Source organism: Corapipo altera, unplaced genomic scaffold (genome assembly GCF_003945725.1).
Source record: "Corapipo altera isolate COAL_440 unplaced genomic scaffold, ASM394572v1 0, whole genome shotgun sequence".
Taxonomy (NCBI): Eukaryota; Metazoa; Chordata; class Aves; order Passeriformes; family Pipridae; genus Corapipo; species Corapipo altera.
Window position 1 is genome coordinate 40,446,351 of NW_020884872.1, and position 19,472 is coordinate 40,465,822.

The following is a 19,472-nucleotide window of genomic DNA, read 5'->3' on the forward strand; positions in this document are numbered from 1 at the left end:
TGCATTGCTATTGTTCTTTATCAAGTTCATAAATCACAACATGCATCCAACCATAAAAGCTAAAGTATATTTGATTTTTACTTACTGCCATTTAATTTGTATGAGAAGAGCACTTTAGCAGGAAATACTTAGCTGAACTGAATATAATTGACAGTGTTGTTTCAAATCAGTGGGTAGCCCTCATCAGCCCTGGATGAACTTTTTGATCAAATCAAAATGGACAATAAAAAAAATGCAAGGGAGATTTCATTAAATAAATTTATTTGTTAAAATAATTTAACTCCAAATACAACTGCTGAGTTTGCATTGAGTTCTATGTACAATTCTTGTTTTATTTGAAACATCAAGGTTTAAACAACTGACATTATTACAAAACAAACTGTTGCCCCATTTTAAGTTGCCAGTTGTATTAGAGCTCAACAATTAACTGCGAAATACATTAATTCATCCCTAGGAAACTCCAAATCAACAGCATTAAGTCTGACTCCAGAACCCACTTCAGTCTTTCTTCAAACCCTGATCAAGAATTAACAGATGCACAACAATGCAGATAAAAGCCTCCTGCAGTTGTCAAACATTTGCTTTTGTTGCGGAGTTTCACAATTAAAGCCTAACCAGTGCTTTGAGGGCACACTGGTAATAAAAAAAAATAAAAAATTAAAAACAAACATGCACAAAACCCCCCAACCAAATGGCTGACATCTTTAGGCAACATTCTATACAGGAAAGCAAATACCAGTAGTTTTCCCACAGAAAAGTAATGGCAACTGTAGCACTGGGGTTAGGGAGAGGCTAGAACCAGAACAGAAAATGTCATCAAATTTTTTTTTCATATTCTGAAGGGCTGGGCAGAAGGACAGACACAACAGAAAAAACAAACAAAATCCAATGCAAATTATTTTTAATACTCTTGATCTGATTCTGGTTTGTTTGTTTGCTTTTACTAGTTTTTATGTGTATTTTTAAGGGAAAGAGGAAACAGTTGCTCTCACTATCGTAGCTTAAAAGAATAAAAGTTGCAACTTATGGTTTTTTTTTAAAAAAAACAACAAAACTGGAGAAATGCTGTTTTTGTAGAAAAGTACAAAGTTCTACAAGAACAGCCAAAGGAAAAGTGGGTCTTTGGAACAAATCATAATATTTTAAGGCATGTTATAAGAAACTTTCAAATACTATAATTGATAATCCTACCAGGGTACAAATGAAACAGTGACCCAAGACCAATGAATCCTGCAGAGTGGCCACACAGCCACCACGTGGCTCGCTTTCCTCCCTTTCTGCTCCCCCTATAATTTGAAAAATCTATTGAGTGCAACTGTCATTGATTCAAGCTCCACTACCTTCACATTAGTGGAAATACAAATAGTGCATAACTACTTCCTCAGAACTATACAATGAAAAACAACACTTACGCTTTCCTCCCCCCCAGCCAAGTTGCATGGTAGCTTACATATAGCCTATGCTTTTGAAAATGTAAGAATGTGATGAAGAAATGAGACTGGGAGATATTTTCTTTAATATTTTCTGTTAAAAATTTACTGTGCAATTTTTCTTATATTTAAAACCTATCTGCTTTAAATTATGAACTTCATATTAGGCTGTTCATACTATACTTCATGCCACTTTCTTGGCTGTTGAACAATCTGTGAGGTAAGACTTTTAACATCTCTGTATTAAACATTGCATAACATGCACTTCCAACTCAGTTTCAAGTCTGGCTTTGGTTTGTTTTCTGTGGGTTTTGTTTTTTGAGTGCTTATGCTGTGGATCTCACACTGACAAGCTGTTTTACAGATAGGTTGTGCTGCTCAATAAACTGTTTCCCAATCTAGATTACTTTAAACATTGAAATATCATTAATCCAACATCTCACATCTTGATTAAGCATGGTGGCTAACACAATTGGCAGACGGGGGGTGGTAAGAGAACATTCATACCATCTAGTTTAGGCATGTAAGTTGTGTGACTCAGAGGACCAAAGTTAAAAGCCTAAGTTTGCTATATAGTGAATGGAAAGAGGTAGGTGCCTCTAGGAGGGCGATTCAGAGCACCCAAAATGGGCATTCAGATGCCAGAAATAAATGGTGTGCCTATCTCCCTAAGAGAATAAAGTACAGTAACAAAAGCTCTGCAAGGTAGATGGGAAACGGGCTACATTTATGTTCTAGTAAGGCTTAATGTTTTGCGACATCTAATGCCCTTTGATACATTGGTTGTGGAAACGTCTTGAAAGATTAAGGGCAGAGTTGGCCAGTTCTCTTCCATTAATATTATTTCCTTTAGTTATCATCCACTGAACTATAATTCAAAATGTTAAGGATATTTATGTATGAAAATCTGCAAAGTTTTTGTACTCCAGTGTCCTTTGTAGCAGATGAGAGGGCTTTTAGGAAGTTCTGCAGATGGAGGCAAAACTCTCGAACCTAACTCCAATTACAGCATTTCTAAGGGTCATATACACACACACATACACACTCAACACACACACACACACACACACACACCCCAGCACCCCTGATTTCACTCATTTAAACACAAGGAACTACACTGTTACTGCACAAGATTGAAAACTAATAAACGCATGGTGTTATTTAGACCACAGGCTCAGTGACTGTATTTTTATGGCCAATTTTACCTATAGAAGATCCAGCTCAAGACAATCTCTCCAGCATTTAAAATCTAAACATTGCGATTGAAAACTTTTCTATACTTTGATTGTAAGACTTCGAAATAGGTATTTCTGTGCCATTAGTCATGCAAATGATAAATACTTCACTGCTATGAAACTAGCAAGTCAGAGCTCGAGCATCCTTTCAAAATAAAATATTTGCTCCCACCATTTAACACTCCAATAATTGGGGCAACCTTTGAATAGTGTGTCAGGCAATTAAAGAGCCATTTCCACACTCACCTAAGGAATTACAGCTGTAACTATTTCACCTCTGAACCAAATGATTTCACATGGTTATTCAATTTAAATTTTCAACATTAAAGCTATCAAATAGCAAACTGGATTTCCAAAGGTTAGTTTGGGATCACACCAGAGAACGTAGCCCTTAAAGGCAAGAAAAACTGTTGTCTTTAACAAACTTAAAAATGCAGGATGTTCATACTGTCCCACGAGGTTTCTGCAGAAGGGAACATATGGATGAAACATGGCTTAATTTTCCTTACAAGATGGTACTAGTTAATCTATTAAAGTGTTCCTTGTTAGTAAGGCTCAGCAATTTTTTTTTCATCACAGTTGCTTCCTCCTGGTTCAGTAAAGTGAAAATAAAGATGCTTCCTGCTTTGTAAACAGAGGGTTTGTTTGGCTTTTTGTAGACCAAAACCTGAAGTGAACCTCCATTTTTGAGCAGCAAAATGAAAGATTTAAAACATTCCAATGCCAGACTGTTTCTTCACCCATCTTTTTTTTCCAGATCTCGCCTCTCATTTCACACACTGATTCAATGTTTTCTATTTCAAGATGTGGGATAAAGTGTAGAAATAATAGCATTGATTTTGAAAAAAATCCAAACTATATGGGTCTCTGGTAGCCTTTTCCTCCAACACTGTCACAAGTTCTGGTGAAATCAACATACTTGACTGAAAAAACTTGGCCACATGTGATAGCACACGTCTTGAAGCACGGTTAGACACCGAAAGACTTGGCTCTCCTTTTCACGCTTGTGCTAGTTGTGAACGGTCTTCAGAGATATCCTCTCAACTGCTTCCATTTCCCATTTCCAAAAGTTTTCCAGCTTCTTCAGAAATAGTTGCTATTGTTGCTGTCAGATACAACAACACATGTATGTTCGACTGGAATGACCCTGTAGATCAACTGACTGTGCCATAAAATTGCAGGTGCTCAAAGGGAAAAAACGGGTGAGATGTGGTCATTTAACCCAATTATATTCAGAGTCAGTGATTGACTTCCAATGCTCAGCTCTGAGTTAATGTTGCTACTTCACTACAGATGTATTTCAAGTGACCCACAAACCAGGAAGTGAAGTAGACAGTTTTACCACCTTACAAAATTTCTGCAAATTAAGTCCAAGTTAGGTCATTTTTAGTGCTATTGTATATTACATGCAGAACAGCATGGATCATCTTTGTCTGGCTGTGCTGCATAGTTCATTTGTCTAACAATTTCCGCAAAGAGCTCATCCACCATTGTTTTACTTTTAGCAGAGGTCTCCATAAAGGGGCAGCCCCATTCTTCAGCTAAGGCTCTGCCTTCACTTAATGATACTTCTCTCTCACTTTCCAGGTCCACTTTATTACCAACCAGAATTACTGGCACCTTCTCATACCTAAAATTTAAAAACAGAAACAACAGCAATAATTATATTTTTAAAAATGGCAACATTCTTACAGTAAAAATCTATTTGCAAACAGTACAGACCCAACAGGAAAGAGACATTTGGATGATCTTAAAATTTTACATTTGAAAAAAATGCATATTTCACATTCTAGAGATTCATTGCGCATCTCTTTCCCCTCAGAGCTTCAAGAGTTCTATGAAATGTTTTCTCCTCTGAATTTTCCTTCTCACCAGGAAACCTGCCAGGAATACTTCCACACTACAAAAATAAGGAATATAGTATTATTTTCTATGTTTGTAATCACAGTGTGTAAGAACAGGATGGAAGTCAAACCCTTCCTTCAATATTACATCATCCTTTTCCATGAACAGGTATGTTGTATCTCCTGTTTGTGACAAGGATGCATCACTCTCCTTTCAAGGGTACATTTATCTTTGGTCAATACATATGGAACTTTCTGATTGGCAATAAAAAGGGAGAAAACCAAAGGGCCAGTAAATTAATTCCAAATTTCAGGAAATGTAGTCCCCTTCAAGTACTGTATACACACAAAAGTACTGTTATATAAAACCACGTATTAGACAATACAGAATGTATATCTCTCCCTTGCAGTATTCACATCATTATGCCAGTTAAACAATTTGGAAAAAAAAAGAATTAAGTTCCATGCAATATTATCACAGTTCTGCTTCATAATCAGCACAAGCACAACAGATCTTATAGCTATGAAGGAACTCATTACTTTGCACCTCCTTGTAAAGTGATCCTTGCCAAATTTTTTTAAAAAATTAAAATGTCTTTTTTTTTTCCTCTCCTCACATGCATAAATCCTTCTTCAGACATGAAACTAGCTAAGTATTCCATCAGATTTTAAATTTACATATTTGCCATAGAGAAAAGAAGAGAGAAGAAAACACTGCGCCTATTTCCAAAATACCATTACACAAGTTTTCTCATGAAAGCAACAAGGACTGAGAGAAAAACCAATTATGACTTTTAGCACTTAAACCAGACGAAGATCTAAGAGAAGCAAGATGCTTCCTTCTTAATTTAAACCTGATTTTCTACTTCATATTAGCTTAGTAGTACTGCATTGAGTCAAATCACTTGAGTAAGACTGAGCTGTGGACAGACAAAAGTTATAGCGGACACCTGCAGCAGCTGAAGATGACACCATCCTTAAAGCCACCCATTACACCTCCTTCATCCCTCCCACCTGTCCCCCTTGCCTCCCAGGCAAGTCAGTAGAGCAGTGCTGGTGCATCTGCCTCAGCTGGTTGAGGGAAACAACTTGTTTCCCTGTCTGTCAAGACTCTGCACTGGAACAGGCTGAGCAGCAGGGACTGTGGCTCCCACAGAGTCAGAAAGGATAAAAGGGCAATTACATCTCAAACCACCTCAGCAACTCTTACATCACCAGAGCAGTGTCAAAACTTCATCCAACTGTCATAAGATGCAGCTGAAATTCTAAACTTTTTTATGCCTCTTTGCTAACTAAGGGAATGTAATTTAATCCACAGTCTAGGGCTGTGGTCAGTAATCGCAGAGAATTCCCCTCACTTTCACCATTTATCCTGGGTTCATTTACCATCTGAAGAGACACAATCCATTTCTCAGTCTGTGGATATGCAGTATTTAGCACAATGATACCTTTGGAACCCTTGCAAGAGCTAAGCTGCCATTAATTAAGTACCAAAATACACACAAGCATCTTGAAATCTGTCCTCCCGCGTTTAAACACAAGATAGCATAGTCTTTAATTACATAAGATGGATGGCATTCAACAGATAAAAAGAAATATTGAATTACTGTCTTATCTTTATTGTTCAGATGTATGTGTCCTATTGCATTTGCTGTACAGCACAAAAACCCCTTCAGTGAAAGTGAAATCAGGTACACCTTCACTTCATTGCATGCTATCTGAGGAGCTCACACTTCCTCTCACTCCTCACTAGCTTGTCCTTGCATTCTGTATCTTCTCAATTCTTCCCCCTGGTAAAACTGAGAAATTCAAAGCAGCCACTTGAGAAACACACAGTAAAGAAGCAGATGAACCAGAATTAAAACACAAGATCACCTCTTGTAATTCTGTGAGATCACTCCAATTTATTGAGAAATATATGAGGAAGCACACACACACACACACACACACACACACACGTTGCAGAGTTATAGCCAGTTCCACTGAAGTATTCAAGTGCTTAAAAAGGTTTAGGAACCCTAGAAAAGCTGGACAACTAAATACCTGAGAGTCTGTATACTATGAGTACTCAGCATCGGGGAAATGAAGCAGTGGAGACACTGAAGTTTCATATTGCAGAACAGAAACAAGAACTGATGAGGTGACAGGAAAGATGTGAAAAGCCTAATTTAATTTATTTGCACAGGATCATCTAGGAACTATTAGGTGAAACAGACAGAAGCAATTTTCTGTATTGCTTTTTCCTGCTTTTGCCTCTTGCATTTACCATATTCGCTACCTACCTTCACCACCTAAAATGAGAACCTACAGTCAATAGCTTTATTCACTTTATAATTCAGACTCGTTCAATAACCAATAACTTTACAACATTAAATTGTGTAAGAAAAGTGTTTCTGCAAAACTCTCATTATGTGTTCTTATCAAAAATAAAGTTGCTCTTGCAGAATACTTCCATGTACTACCTAGATTTTGAGTAGTCAGCTTTACATTTTATATATATATATATATATATAAAGTGTGACATACATATAGTGTGTCATATATATTTTTATATATATATATTTATGCCTGTATATAATATTTATATACACAATCAAGAGTCATGCAATTTGTCTTTCTACATGGAAAAATCAGTGTCTAGAATCTAGAATACAGCAGTATCTAGAATATAGCAAATAATGGGAAAACTATCCATGGATACTGAGCAAAAGACTAGCTCCAGTATGGGCTTATGAGCTTCAGCTCAGTACATCCTGCCAGACCCAAGCTGAGTATGGGAGAGTCAGATCAGACATCTGTGCATTATATTCTCCAAGTACCAAGATGATGATGAACTGACTGTGCGTTAGACAGTGCCATAGGTGAACTAGAAGGTCTTACACAATCTATGTGGTTCCATGTAATGGTTCCAGCCCTTCATTCAGAAGGGCTGTCTTCATTCAGAATCCCTAAGTGGACTGTACTTCCCAGTTTTTCAGTTCAGGTAACACCTCATGGAAAACCTAGCTCTTGACTAAATCAAGCTCTACAAGCTCTGAAGTCCAGGCTAGGTCTCCATGCTTTGCCTCCCAACACTGTCAGAATTTCCTGCCTTAGTATACCAGGCTATTTTTTTCTGATAAGTATGGGTGAGTTCCCTGGCTCAATGCTCTCCTTACCACAGTTGCTGATCTCAACAGAGGTGACTCCTGCCTGCATTAGGAGGCTCCACTCCCTATTCACAAGAGCTTTGACTGCCCCATGCCACACAGGCACCACTGAGGTGGTGTGCAACAGCACAGGCCCACTAAGGAAAAGGGCGATTTCTCAGATATGCTGGAATTACATGATTCTAATGAAATCTGAAGCGAAGAAGAACATCTCTTCCTCACAGGCTTTTCACTCTGTTGAATTTCAGTGACCCAAAAGGAAAACAGCTTCTTTACAAAGGAAAAAAAAAAAAAAAAGAGCCACCTTGTGATGCCCAAGCAGTAATGCAGAAACCTCTCGTACAACCACAGAAATCAAACTCAGGAATTCACAAATCCTTCCAAAGGATTCTAGTAGGATCTAACCTAATTACAAATACTTTTAGCAGAGCAAAAGAGGCTAAAACCCCACCACCTATACTGAAGTCCTGAAAAGCCAGACTTCTGCTCCCATCACAGGATCTGTGAGATGGCAGCTCAGACTGTGGTGGGAGCTGGGCAGAGGTTTTGCCTCCTGGTGCAGCCGATATCCCCCTGCCTGTCCTCTTGGCAATGGAAAAGTGGAACAGTTCTGCTCCTTATTCCTGGAGCAGGAAAATCCCATTTTCTCAGTATGGCTGAAAAGCTTTGAGCAGCACTGATCAATCCTAAAGAAAAGCATGAGGGCCACCTGAAAAAAAGAATTGCTGCCACTTTTGTCAGTATCAGAGCAGCACAGTATGTATTCTAGGGCAAACATCATAGCAGAGCCTGTAAGAAATACTCAAATGTACTATGGGAAGGCTTGACTTTTCAAGACCTCTTCGGAAACAAATTTTTGCAAGATCAATTACACGTTTGCAGCACACATTTAAAGAACAAGGCACTTCACCCTGTTTAAATGATCTCACTATCTTTTGCTCCAATATGATACTGAACAGTGATGACTCCTGAAGAGATAACATGACTGTAGTCATTTATAGCCCTATGAAAGACACTGGTACAGAGTCAAATGCCATCATATCTAGGATATCACTACTAGCAAGGTACATTGCTCCATAAAAGACAATCAGAATGTATTTCTCAGTCTGAGATAACTATTCAATGCTAAAAGCCACTCCATTATCCATCTTTAATGAGCATCTGAGACCAACAGGCCACAGTAAATCCCTCTGTTTTCCTGCGGATGGGCACCATAGCCACATGAAATCAATAAATACACAGCTATGCACTACTGATCACATAGCCTTACATGCCACATAGCAATAAATAGTTTCTATATTTTATCTTATCTCACACAGCATACACATCATCCACATTTCTGTTTAGATTAGTCCGTACACTTTGAATAACAGCTTAAAATATTTAGGAAGCTTTAAGATGAACAGTATATAAATGATCTTCAGAGATTTTTACCTCCCATTTTTTCTACCTCCAATCATACTCAGAAAGAGAAAAACACAGGCAGTACCTAACATCACATCTGAATATCTTTTATAAGGTACTTATCAGATTTCTGGCTAGAGTTGTCATAGGATAAAGACAAAAACAAAGACAATGAAGACTAAAAGAACAGGAATTAAAAAAACTCCAAAACACACACCAAGGCTAATAAACTGATCTGATTGCCTTAGACAGTGCTAGAGATTGCCCAGTATCCAATATATGTATGTGTGTGTGTGCACGAAGCATGGTGTACTAGTCAGTATAGATGATGTTAAAAAGTTTAAACAGGTTCCTGCTTTCTAATTTCACATTCTGGAAGCATTGTATCTTTTCTAGAATTTTTTCCAAAGCTTTATACCAGATCCAAATATGTTCAACCTAATGCAAAAACATTCTGCATAATAAAAACAACCTAAGAGAATACCATATATTCTTACAGACTATTTCTTATAAGTAGCTTAAGTCCTGTTGAAGTTTTTGGAAAGATGTATGATTACAGCTTTATATAATAAAAACTGGGATCACTAAAATGCAAAAGGTATCTATCCATAATAACTATTCCTAATCATCAAAAGGTGTCTCCACCACTAAACCACCATTATCACCTTCTACATGCAGAGTGTCTTCCTCTTTTTTTTTTTTTAAAATGCATTTCTGGCACTTCTGATAGTTTTTCAAGAAGAAAATTAGTTTAAGGGATAAAGATATTAGTGATTACAATGATGCTACAATGATGCAAATAACATCAGAAAGTCAGTAAAAATCATTATTCTTCATTCTAGACTTATAAAAAATTTATGGTATGAATCCTGCCAAAATACAACGCAAAAGAATTCTGGGTAACATAAAATAAAGTATCAGAGATGACAGTTAAATCTCTTAGGTTGTTTAAAAATTCACACATATATATAACTAAATATCCTTTCGTAATATAACTTGCAAACTTTGATTGCCTGCAGTAATATCTCATCACTTGAACTAGCAGTTTCCTCTTCTAGAGGAAGAACATATTCCAAGTGTAACTATCAAGACTTTTTCTTATCTCTTTCACATAATTACTTGGTATTTAATGCAGAATTCACAATAGTTAAAACTCACATCAGCTACAGAGGATAAAAAAATACACACCGTGTTCCCCAGCCTAATTCTGAGCCTCTCAAACGCCAGGATTAGAGGAAGCAATGCCACAGAATTGTCAAGGAGAAAACAAGCTTAACTCTTTATTGAAAGCTACCAATTCTTGAACCAAAGAAGCAAGAAAAACATATACATACTTCTAAAATTATTACTACCTTGCCTTAAGAAATTCAGACAGAGAAGACATTTGATTTTTTCCAAACCCTGATTCTTTCTATTCTTGTAGCTTTAAAAAATGTTACCATTAGAGGTTCAGTCTGCAGAGCTATATCTGTTTCCATGGACTCCTGCAAATATACATGAATGAAGATGTGCCTATGCCTGTATACATGTACAGAATGTGACAGAGATAGATAGGCAAATCTAAAAATAAGTATGTTTCTGCAAAGTTTGAGCACTTTTCCCTCTAACCAAAATTATTACAGCTTCTCAGGTAAGTCCATACAGAACAGCTGTAAAACCCTCACCATTCTGATGCAAACAAGTAATTTCAGTTTACTAATTAATTACATTAATTATTTAGTTTTGTAAGCTATATTGTGTAATGATTTAATTTCTTAAGCAACAACTGGCAACTAAAAAATTAGCCTCAAAATAATTTTTATAAATGAGTAGATGTTTAAGAGTTTATTGGAATTCCCATTGCAATTAGGTGGCTGAGTCATGAATTAGATTGCTATAAAGAACAGTGTATGACCTAATTGCAGGACTGTAATCTAACATTTTATTCTAGGCTTTGACATGAACTCCTTACATAGCCTTTGGGAAAACAACTCTTCAGATGGATAGATTGGGGTATAATGTCACAATAATTGTACTTACTCATAGGACAGCAAATTAAATAATAATCATAAAACAACCTGGAGGATAATATTAGAATAATAAATAACACCACACCATATCACTTTTGAGGAAGCTTCAGAAACTATCTTTATTCTTGTATATGAAACTTTCTGGAGATGATCACCTCAGCTTTTCTGTGGTTGTTGGCTTACACTTTCCAGTTCGCTTTAAGGTCTAGAAAAAGTCTCAGCCAGTGCAGTTTGGTTCACCCTTGGTACTGTACTTGTAAGAAACTAGAGTAAATAGTTCTCTTTCAAGCAAAAACCCAAGAAACAACAACAAACCCCAACACAATGAAGCACTATAAATATTTGCTTCCCCACTGCTACAATTAGCAGTTTTCAATCAAGGCACTTGCACACATTGTTTCTAGGCAGCTTACAGATAAGACCTTCCAAGGGACAAGAACTATGGATGGTACAACACAATACACATACTCAAAGGCTATCTAGTAAATCTACATTCCCTTGCTGAAACAGAGGCAACAGAATGATGCACATAATTTCTGTATGAAGGACACGAAAGAACTTTACAAGGTCATTTCCAATCACTTCAGAGAGAAATTCTTATCTATAGAGGGTTTTCCACATCTAAGATTTTATAGGGAAACTAGAACAACAATAAACTTCTTCAGTCTGCTTCTGCAAGTCATTATAGATACAGTCTATTTTCAGCTCTGCCTCCAGCTCAAAAGGTAAAATGGTAAGAATACCTGAAAATTCAAAGGCCTGGCAACATGTCCTATGAGAGAAGGGTTCACTATTCACTAAAGTCCTAAAAAGAACTCCATATCATTAAGATGTTAGGGAGACGTTTTCTCATTAAGTTTGCAGAACTCCATGAATGTTTAAACTATGTCCCATGACACTATCAGTTCCCCTGGAAGTACGGCTCTGGCACAGGTGACAGGCAAACAGCACTCTGAGTGCTGGGGATGACAACAAGGAGCCAATGACAAAAGTAGGTGCAGTTCTCATCTACTGCCACTTCAGATGCTCAAAAGCCTTCACAAACAAGGTTAATTTTCACCTTAAACAGGACGCTTCTCCCTAGTATCTATCATTAAAATTCATAGCTAACACTGAAGTCTATTATCAAGACTGAAAAGACTCTAAGGGATATATAAAATCTACCTGCTTAGCAGCAGGTTTGCTGTGAGCATATCCAAACAAGATTTTAATCCTTGAGTTCCCTCTCTATGACAATCAAAATTCTGGTCTTACACAACTGAGCATCAACATCATCTTCTTGAAATCCTGAAATACTTGCCACATTTAGCAACTCAGAAACACTAGAATTTTCAAATAGGAATTTTCTGTTCTTTGGTGTAGCTTAAGAAGCAATAACATACAAGGCAAAGGTTTTACCTGACTTTTTCCATCATGACTAGTTCTCTCATTTCTAAAAGCAACAGGAAAATCAGAATGTCCTAAAAATCTGAGATTCTCACAGGTACACTGATTTTACTAAACTACAATCTCTCTACTCAGTTTGCATTGAAAGAAGTCTCCTTGTCAAGAAAACTATGAACAGATTCTGAGGCATGCTATAGTTGCTTACATGTAAAAAAGTTCTTGCTCAAAATTTCCAGACACTAAAGCTGAGCATCTAATTTCTTTTTTTTTAAATTGCTGCTACTAGCTGTAGGAATGGCTCAACATCTTGAAAATTATGCTTCACATTTCAGTATTTAAACTTTGCATCCATAATTGAAAATTATTCTTAATAACCATATTAGTTTTCTTACCTTAAATATTTTTAGGCCATATCCATGCTAATATACTAATGTTTACTCCAATACAATGAGCATGAGCTTTCAGTACGTACCAAATGTACAACATATGGAGGACTCTAAAATTAAAGAGACTACCATCTATCTTCTATTTGTATTTTGAAATCTTAAGGACAGTCCCTTTAAATGACCATTTTTTTCAGACGCAACCACTTATAATTTAATTTTATCCTCTGATATCTTACAGAAAACACTTTAAACATCAAGCAAGAGGAGTGCTGACATGTGACTTAAGAGACACGGGTTCAATTTGACACCCTGTTACAGACATCCTGTGCAATTTCTAGCAAGTCCCTTGAACTCTGTAGCTCCACTCTCCATCTGAAGAGAACAGTTGTCAGCTTTAACCTCTGATGGTACATAAACACTTCTGAGTTCTTCCATCCTTAGTGATGGAGCAACCTGAACTTCTTGAAGGATGCATTAGCAGTTTTGCTTTTTCTTCGAGTGAAAAAGGATCTTGTATCCCAGCTATTCTCAGCAATATGCTATGTAACACCACAAAACTTTGGGTTCTACTTGCAAGTATTGAGAACAGATATGTTAGGGCAGATTGTGTGCCAACATAAGCCTGTCAGTAGAAAGAATAAAGCTATTGGATAAGCTGTGCCTTGAAACAAGGACACCAGCTTGGGGGACAAAGTCGAGGTTGTTACCTCACTTCAACACCGCTGGCTTGACCAGAAACTGCAAAGGCTCACAATATCTTAAAACATATGCTGTCATTGAGGGATTTCTCCTCCTCCTCACTTTTCTGTACAAAACTTCTACAAGGTCAAAGCCTGCCTACTCTGGTGATTGTGGGACTGAATAGGTCCCCTTACAAAGGCAATGAAAAATGTAGATACCTATTAAAAGCAATGTAAGCCTCTTGCACATCATACAAATCTATGGATTCTAATTGTTTCATAGTTTTGAATTATTACATTGTTGTGTTCAAAAAAACTTAACAGTCACCCTAACATGCATTACCATTTATCTATCAATACATGCTTTGTCACAAGAAATTTCTCTCACAAGCATCTCTCTTGACATGCAAATGCTTAGATGAACTACTGTAATATTTTAAAATACGCTGTAAACTTCCTGTAGAAGCAAGCATTGACAAAGGTGGGGGAAGAGAAAGAAAGTGACCGAACAGATTTGTACCAATTCAGATATATCAAATTTTATGTCTGTAGCTGGGTTAAAGAAAAATCCTTCAGATTAGATGTTGTTAATATTCCATTTGAAAAAAACTGAAACAGCATCCAGCCTTTTTATAAAGCAGAGTCTGTAAAGTAATTTATGAAAACAATGGTAGACCTAGTTTCTTGTAGAGTCTATCAATGCTTCTATCTAAAGCTCTAGTTTTATCTTCTGCCTACAATTCTTCCCCTCACCATTCTGCAGTCCATAATTAGGGTTAAGCATGTGCCAGTTTCTTCCACAACTAGAACACTGACAGCATGTCTTTCCCACCAATAATTCTGACAGAGTTTAATCATTATTTAGAGTTCTAATTCATTCCAGATATTGAACCAGGCAGGAAGGGACCTTGGGAGGTCTCCAGTTCCACCCACTCCTCAGAGCAAGACCAACCAGATCTCAACCAGCTTGCTCAGGGCCATGCACAGTTCAGTCTTGAAAACTTCCAAGGACAGGCCTTCCACTATCTCTTTGGGAACTTGTCCTCATGTTAAATTTAGTTCAACTTTGTTATAGACCTCAAAACTTACTGGCAGGTAATGGAGGAAGATGACAGAAGCAGACAACTGAGTTGCATAAGGTTTGTTTACGTAGAAAATGGGCTGAGAAACAAATGCCAAAGTTATATAAATATTTATAGCTATTGGTTTATGTAGAGGAAGCGATAATCATACTTACAGACCTCAAGATAGACATATATCTTAGAATTTTGAAAGCAAAGTGAACTAACCAGATTTTACAGAATTAACTAAAGCTCAAGCATAAGTTAATGACAACTTCAAACTCTTTATTCTTGTTTGTTTAAACTATAGAAAGCAAACCTTTTTAGTATAGTAAAAACTTTGGTTAGTAAAACTAGCCAATTGCATATGCTTTTTAAAAGGGCCAGAAGACTACAGTCCTGTAGTCTTCAAAGCCAACACACTCTTATATTACTTTAACCAATTTATAATCACTGATAAAAATTCCACTGCAAAACTTGTTTAAACTATTCTAATAGGATTTTCTCTAGCTCATTAAAATTACACTTTTACAGTCTTCAAGAATAGGCCTAACAATTAATTCAAAACCTTCTTAGTAGCATCACCTGCTTCCAAAGGATTAGAGTTCAGGAACGACTGTGTCATGCTGTCCAATCAGAACCACACAGAAAAAACCAGTTTCTACTTCATGTCAAGCTAAGAACCTTCTTACCTCAAGAAGTCTGTGCTCCTGACTTCCAGCACTACCCAGATCTGGCCTCTGAAAACAAATGCAAGCCTAGATCAAAAAATTCACCTCTGACAATTTGACTGCCATTATCTGGTCTGCAGAATCAAGCTTAATGTATGGATATAAACTGCATTTCCATAGTGGCTTTTATTTATTTGTTTTTTAAAGAATTTGACCTTTTCCACTGAACCTAGCTTCAGGTAACTAAAACTTAAGAAAAACTAAAACAAAAATAATGAGACTAAGAGGCAAACAACCTAGCCTAAATTTCTGCTCTTTCATCAGTCCCCATGTAGAATGTAAGGCAGGTAGATACCAGAATTTATATGATATTGCATAGCCTGGAAAGAACTCATATTCGAAGCAGACTTCTTTGTTGCCCTAGAAACTAAACAAGAATACAGCTTAGTGTCCTTCAAGCTAATAAAAACATCCTACAATGCATATAACAAAACTTTGCAAAAAATTCTCTGTTGAGACAGATTTGCCTCACAGTAATTAGGTTACAGCTCTAGGTATTTTTCAGAGGATGGACTATTTTACTAAGCAAGTGACCACACTGATACAGTGAACCAATTTAGGAGAAAATAGTATAAATGCTATAATTTTCTCTTTTACTTCAGAAATAGTATTCTGATTTCAAATCCTTTTGACTATAATCAAGCCCTCTTCTACCAAAATAAAAATTGTCACCAACAAAGAAAAAACAGATGTGAATCCAAAGGCCTTGACTAGCATCATTAGCAGATGCTCTGAAAGCCCCCTCACTGTCCTTCTGGACAAAATGTTCAGCCCACAGTTGGATAAACATATCACGTGGGTGTGAGCAATTGGCTCGTGGGTCGAGCACAGAGGGTAATAGTGAATGGGGCAATGTCAGACTGGTGACCTGTCACTAGTGGGGTTCCACAGGGCTCCATCGTAGGCCCTGTGTTCTTCAACATCTTCATAAACGACTTGGACACAGGACTGGAAGGGATACTAAGCAAATTTGCAGATGACAAAACTGGGAGGAGCTGTTGACTCCTCAAAGGCAGGGAGGCCCTGCAGAGAGACCTTAACAAATCAGAGGACTGGGCAATCACCAATCATATGAAGTTCAACAAGGGAAAGTGCAGGATTCTGCACCTGGGATGGGGCAACCCCGGATGTTTGTACAGACTGGGGAATGAGATGCTGGAAAGCAGTGCCACGGAAAGGGACCTACGGGTCCTGGTTGAAGGCAAGTTGAATATAAGACAGCAGTGCCCTGGCAGCCAGGAGGGTCAACTGTGTCCTGGGGGGTATCAGGCAAAGTGTTGCCAGCCAGTCAAGGGAGGGGATTGTCCTGCTCTGCACTGGTGCAGCCTCACTTGAATATTGTGTGTAGTTTTGGGCACTGCAATAAAAGAAAGATATTAAGTTCTTAGAGAGTGTCCAAAGGAGGGCAATGAAGATGGTGAAGGGCCTTGAGGGGAAGCCTTGTGAGGAGCAGCTGAGGGCACTTGGTCTGTTGAGCCTGGAGAAGAAGAGACTGAGGGGAGAGCTCATTGCAGTTACAACTTCCTTGTGAGGGGAAGAGGAGGGGCAGGTACTGATCTCTTCTCTGTGGTGACTAGTGACAGGACCCAAGGGAGCAGCCTGAAGTTGTGTCAGGGGAGGTTTAGGTTGGATATTAGAAAGAGGTTCTTCACCCAGAGCATGGCTGGGCACTGGAATAGGCTTCCCAGGAAAGTGTCACAGCACCAAGCCTGACAGAGTTCAAGAAGTGTTTGGATGGTACTCTCAGGCAGATAGTGTGACTCGGGGATGGTCCTGTGCAGGGCCAGGGGTTAGACTCGATGATCCTTCTGAGTCCCTTCCAACTTGGTATATTCTGTGATTCTGTAACTACATATTAAAAACATACTACAAGAAGGCTTTAGATAATGCTCACTCCTCCTGAGTTTCTCCCAGAACATTTGATTTTCAACTTGAGAAAGAAAAACATTCTTGACTTCAGAAAGTTGGTGGTCCTTATCTTACAGAATAATTTATCTAATTACTCTGTGCCTGGTATAAATAATTGGAATGTTTGAATAAACAGAGCACTAAGAAGGTTTTCTTCTCCACAGGTATAAGAAGTCGCCTTCATCTTTAACAACTCAACTTTCTAATTCTAGAAAGTTAATTCAAAAAGAGTACATCAGCTTGTTAAGTGAAACTCTTTCCACATCTGAAGATGAATAGACTGAAATAAGGGCTTCAGAAGTCATGTTTGGATTTATTTGGTTGTTTGATTTGTTACTTGTTTGTTCTTATTAGAAGAAATTTTGGTTCATCTTCAAATATAAAATACCGCCTCCCAGCATACTACCTCTGTGTGGCAAATATAAAGAATAATTTACTTATAACCTCTCTTCTGTGTTGAACATAAACTCCAGAAATCATTTTCTTAGGAGCTTTTTCATTCTTCCTACAATAGGACAGGTACCAATTAGAGAAAAACAAGACGATTTCATTCTAAATCAGTGTTGTGGATACATTCTAATAACCAGAATTTTCTGAGTAAGAACTTGTTTATAAAATGACAGTAAATACAGGATACCTAGTAAAACAGTAAAATCTAAACATTTTACTTTTCCTTACATGTGTGTATGTATATCTCAAATCTAACACTGGATTAAATACCAAAACGAAGCCAGGTAGAATGAGGAGCTCAGATATACTCATCATATCAGATGTCGAGCTATTTATATTTTAACTACTGTATAAACGTTAATTTCCTCAGGTCTAGTCTAGGTTAAAAAAAGCTCCCTTTTCCCAGAAGACCTTTACTAACCTGCCTGACAGCCATTTTGTTGTTCATGAAGACACTTTGTGGCACTCAGTCAACCCTGGAGACTGTTTTATCCTGTAGACGTTAACACCATCAGCTATCAGGCTGTGCCTGCACCAGCAAGGTCAGCCTCTGAGACTCCATCACCAGGCTGCTGCACCTCTGGGGATTTAGGCACTTGGCTGCTTTGGCCGGTGCCAAAGCTGTGTCAGCAGCCGTGTGGGTGCACCAGGGTCAGAGCCTAAGGCTCTGGGCTCTCAGCATCCCTTGGGCACTGGAGCGCCTCCACACTGGCATTTTGCCAATGGCTGTGTGCTGGCTGATGGCCTGTGTCACCCAAAGAGATGGTTACTCAGCTGAATTCATGGAGAGGACAGGCCTCGATGGCTGACAGAAAGAGCAACTCGTGCGTGCATGCGTGAGAGAGAGGGAAAAAGAATGAAACAAGAGGCTATGTCTCTTACTGACACAATTTTTTTTTCAGAGGGAGAAAACACCAACAGGCCAGACCAACCTAAGTAACTTTAAAATGTTGCGAATTCCCCTATGGACACCAATTTCAATACTGCTTAAATTAGGTAGGAAACAATTCGGGTGGATTTATACTGGTTTAACCAAACTTGTTCAGAAGTAACTTGGTGACAAAATTTTCACATGTGGACAAAGACTATTTTAAATGATTTTGAATAGAAGATGACTGCAGAACCTGGTAAAATCTGTATTTTGTTTTTTTTTTTTTATCCTGACTCCTGAACCCATAAGCTAAAAGACTGAAAACCCTCTCTGCACATATATAGATATATTCGTGTATATGAACGTACATTTTAGCTGCCTCTCTTTCTGAGCAAAAATTTATTTTTAAAAAACTATGTAATTTGTTTTATTCTAAGAGACAAAATACTACCTCAATATTTCCATGTCTGCTTGTCACATTCTAGGTACAGAAAGGATGATAATTTGTATACTTAACCCTCAAAAGTAACAGTAATCATGGTAAGAAAATATTTGAAAAAGTTGAATTCCTTTTAAGAAAGAGACTATGTTTAAAGGTACCACACACCCTAGTGTCCATTACACCTTCTTCATTGAATCACTAATTGGTAACTAGAATTTCCTGAAAATAGTCCACTAATTATTTTTTCCACATTAAGTTATCCTATGCAGAAAGGCCATTCCAATTAATATGAAGGCATGTGCGGGGGTGTGAAACCCAGACTGTTCCCAGTTCTTTTAATCTAACCACATTTCTTGCTGACAGACAGAAAGTCTTTCAAAGGAAGGCGTTTTGATCATCTCTGGGAGAAGAATGTAGACTTCAATTACCAGTCCAATTATCCCAGCTAGGCAGGCAATACAATTGCTTAATTTTAAAGTAATAAGG

The 19,472-nt window shown here is 37.7% G+C and overlaps 1 protein-coding gene across 2 annotated transcripts in view; it reads right to left on the reverse strand.

Moving 5' to 3' along the window:
• Window positions 1-244: 244 nt before the first annotated feature.
• Window positions 245-19,472, reverse strand: part of RAP2A (RAP2A, member of RAS oncogene family) — a 33,187-nt gene continuing 13,959 nt past the window's right edge. For both annotated transcript variants that reach the window (XM_027645097.1, XM_027645107.1), the window contains one exon: window positions 245-4,295. In XM_027645097.1, the coding sequence (XP_027500898.1) occupies window positions 4,058-4,295 (238 nt within the window). In that variant the 3' untranslated portion in view covers window positions 245-4,057. The remainder of the gene's footprint in view (window positions 4,296-19,472) is intronic.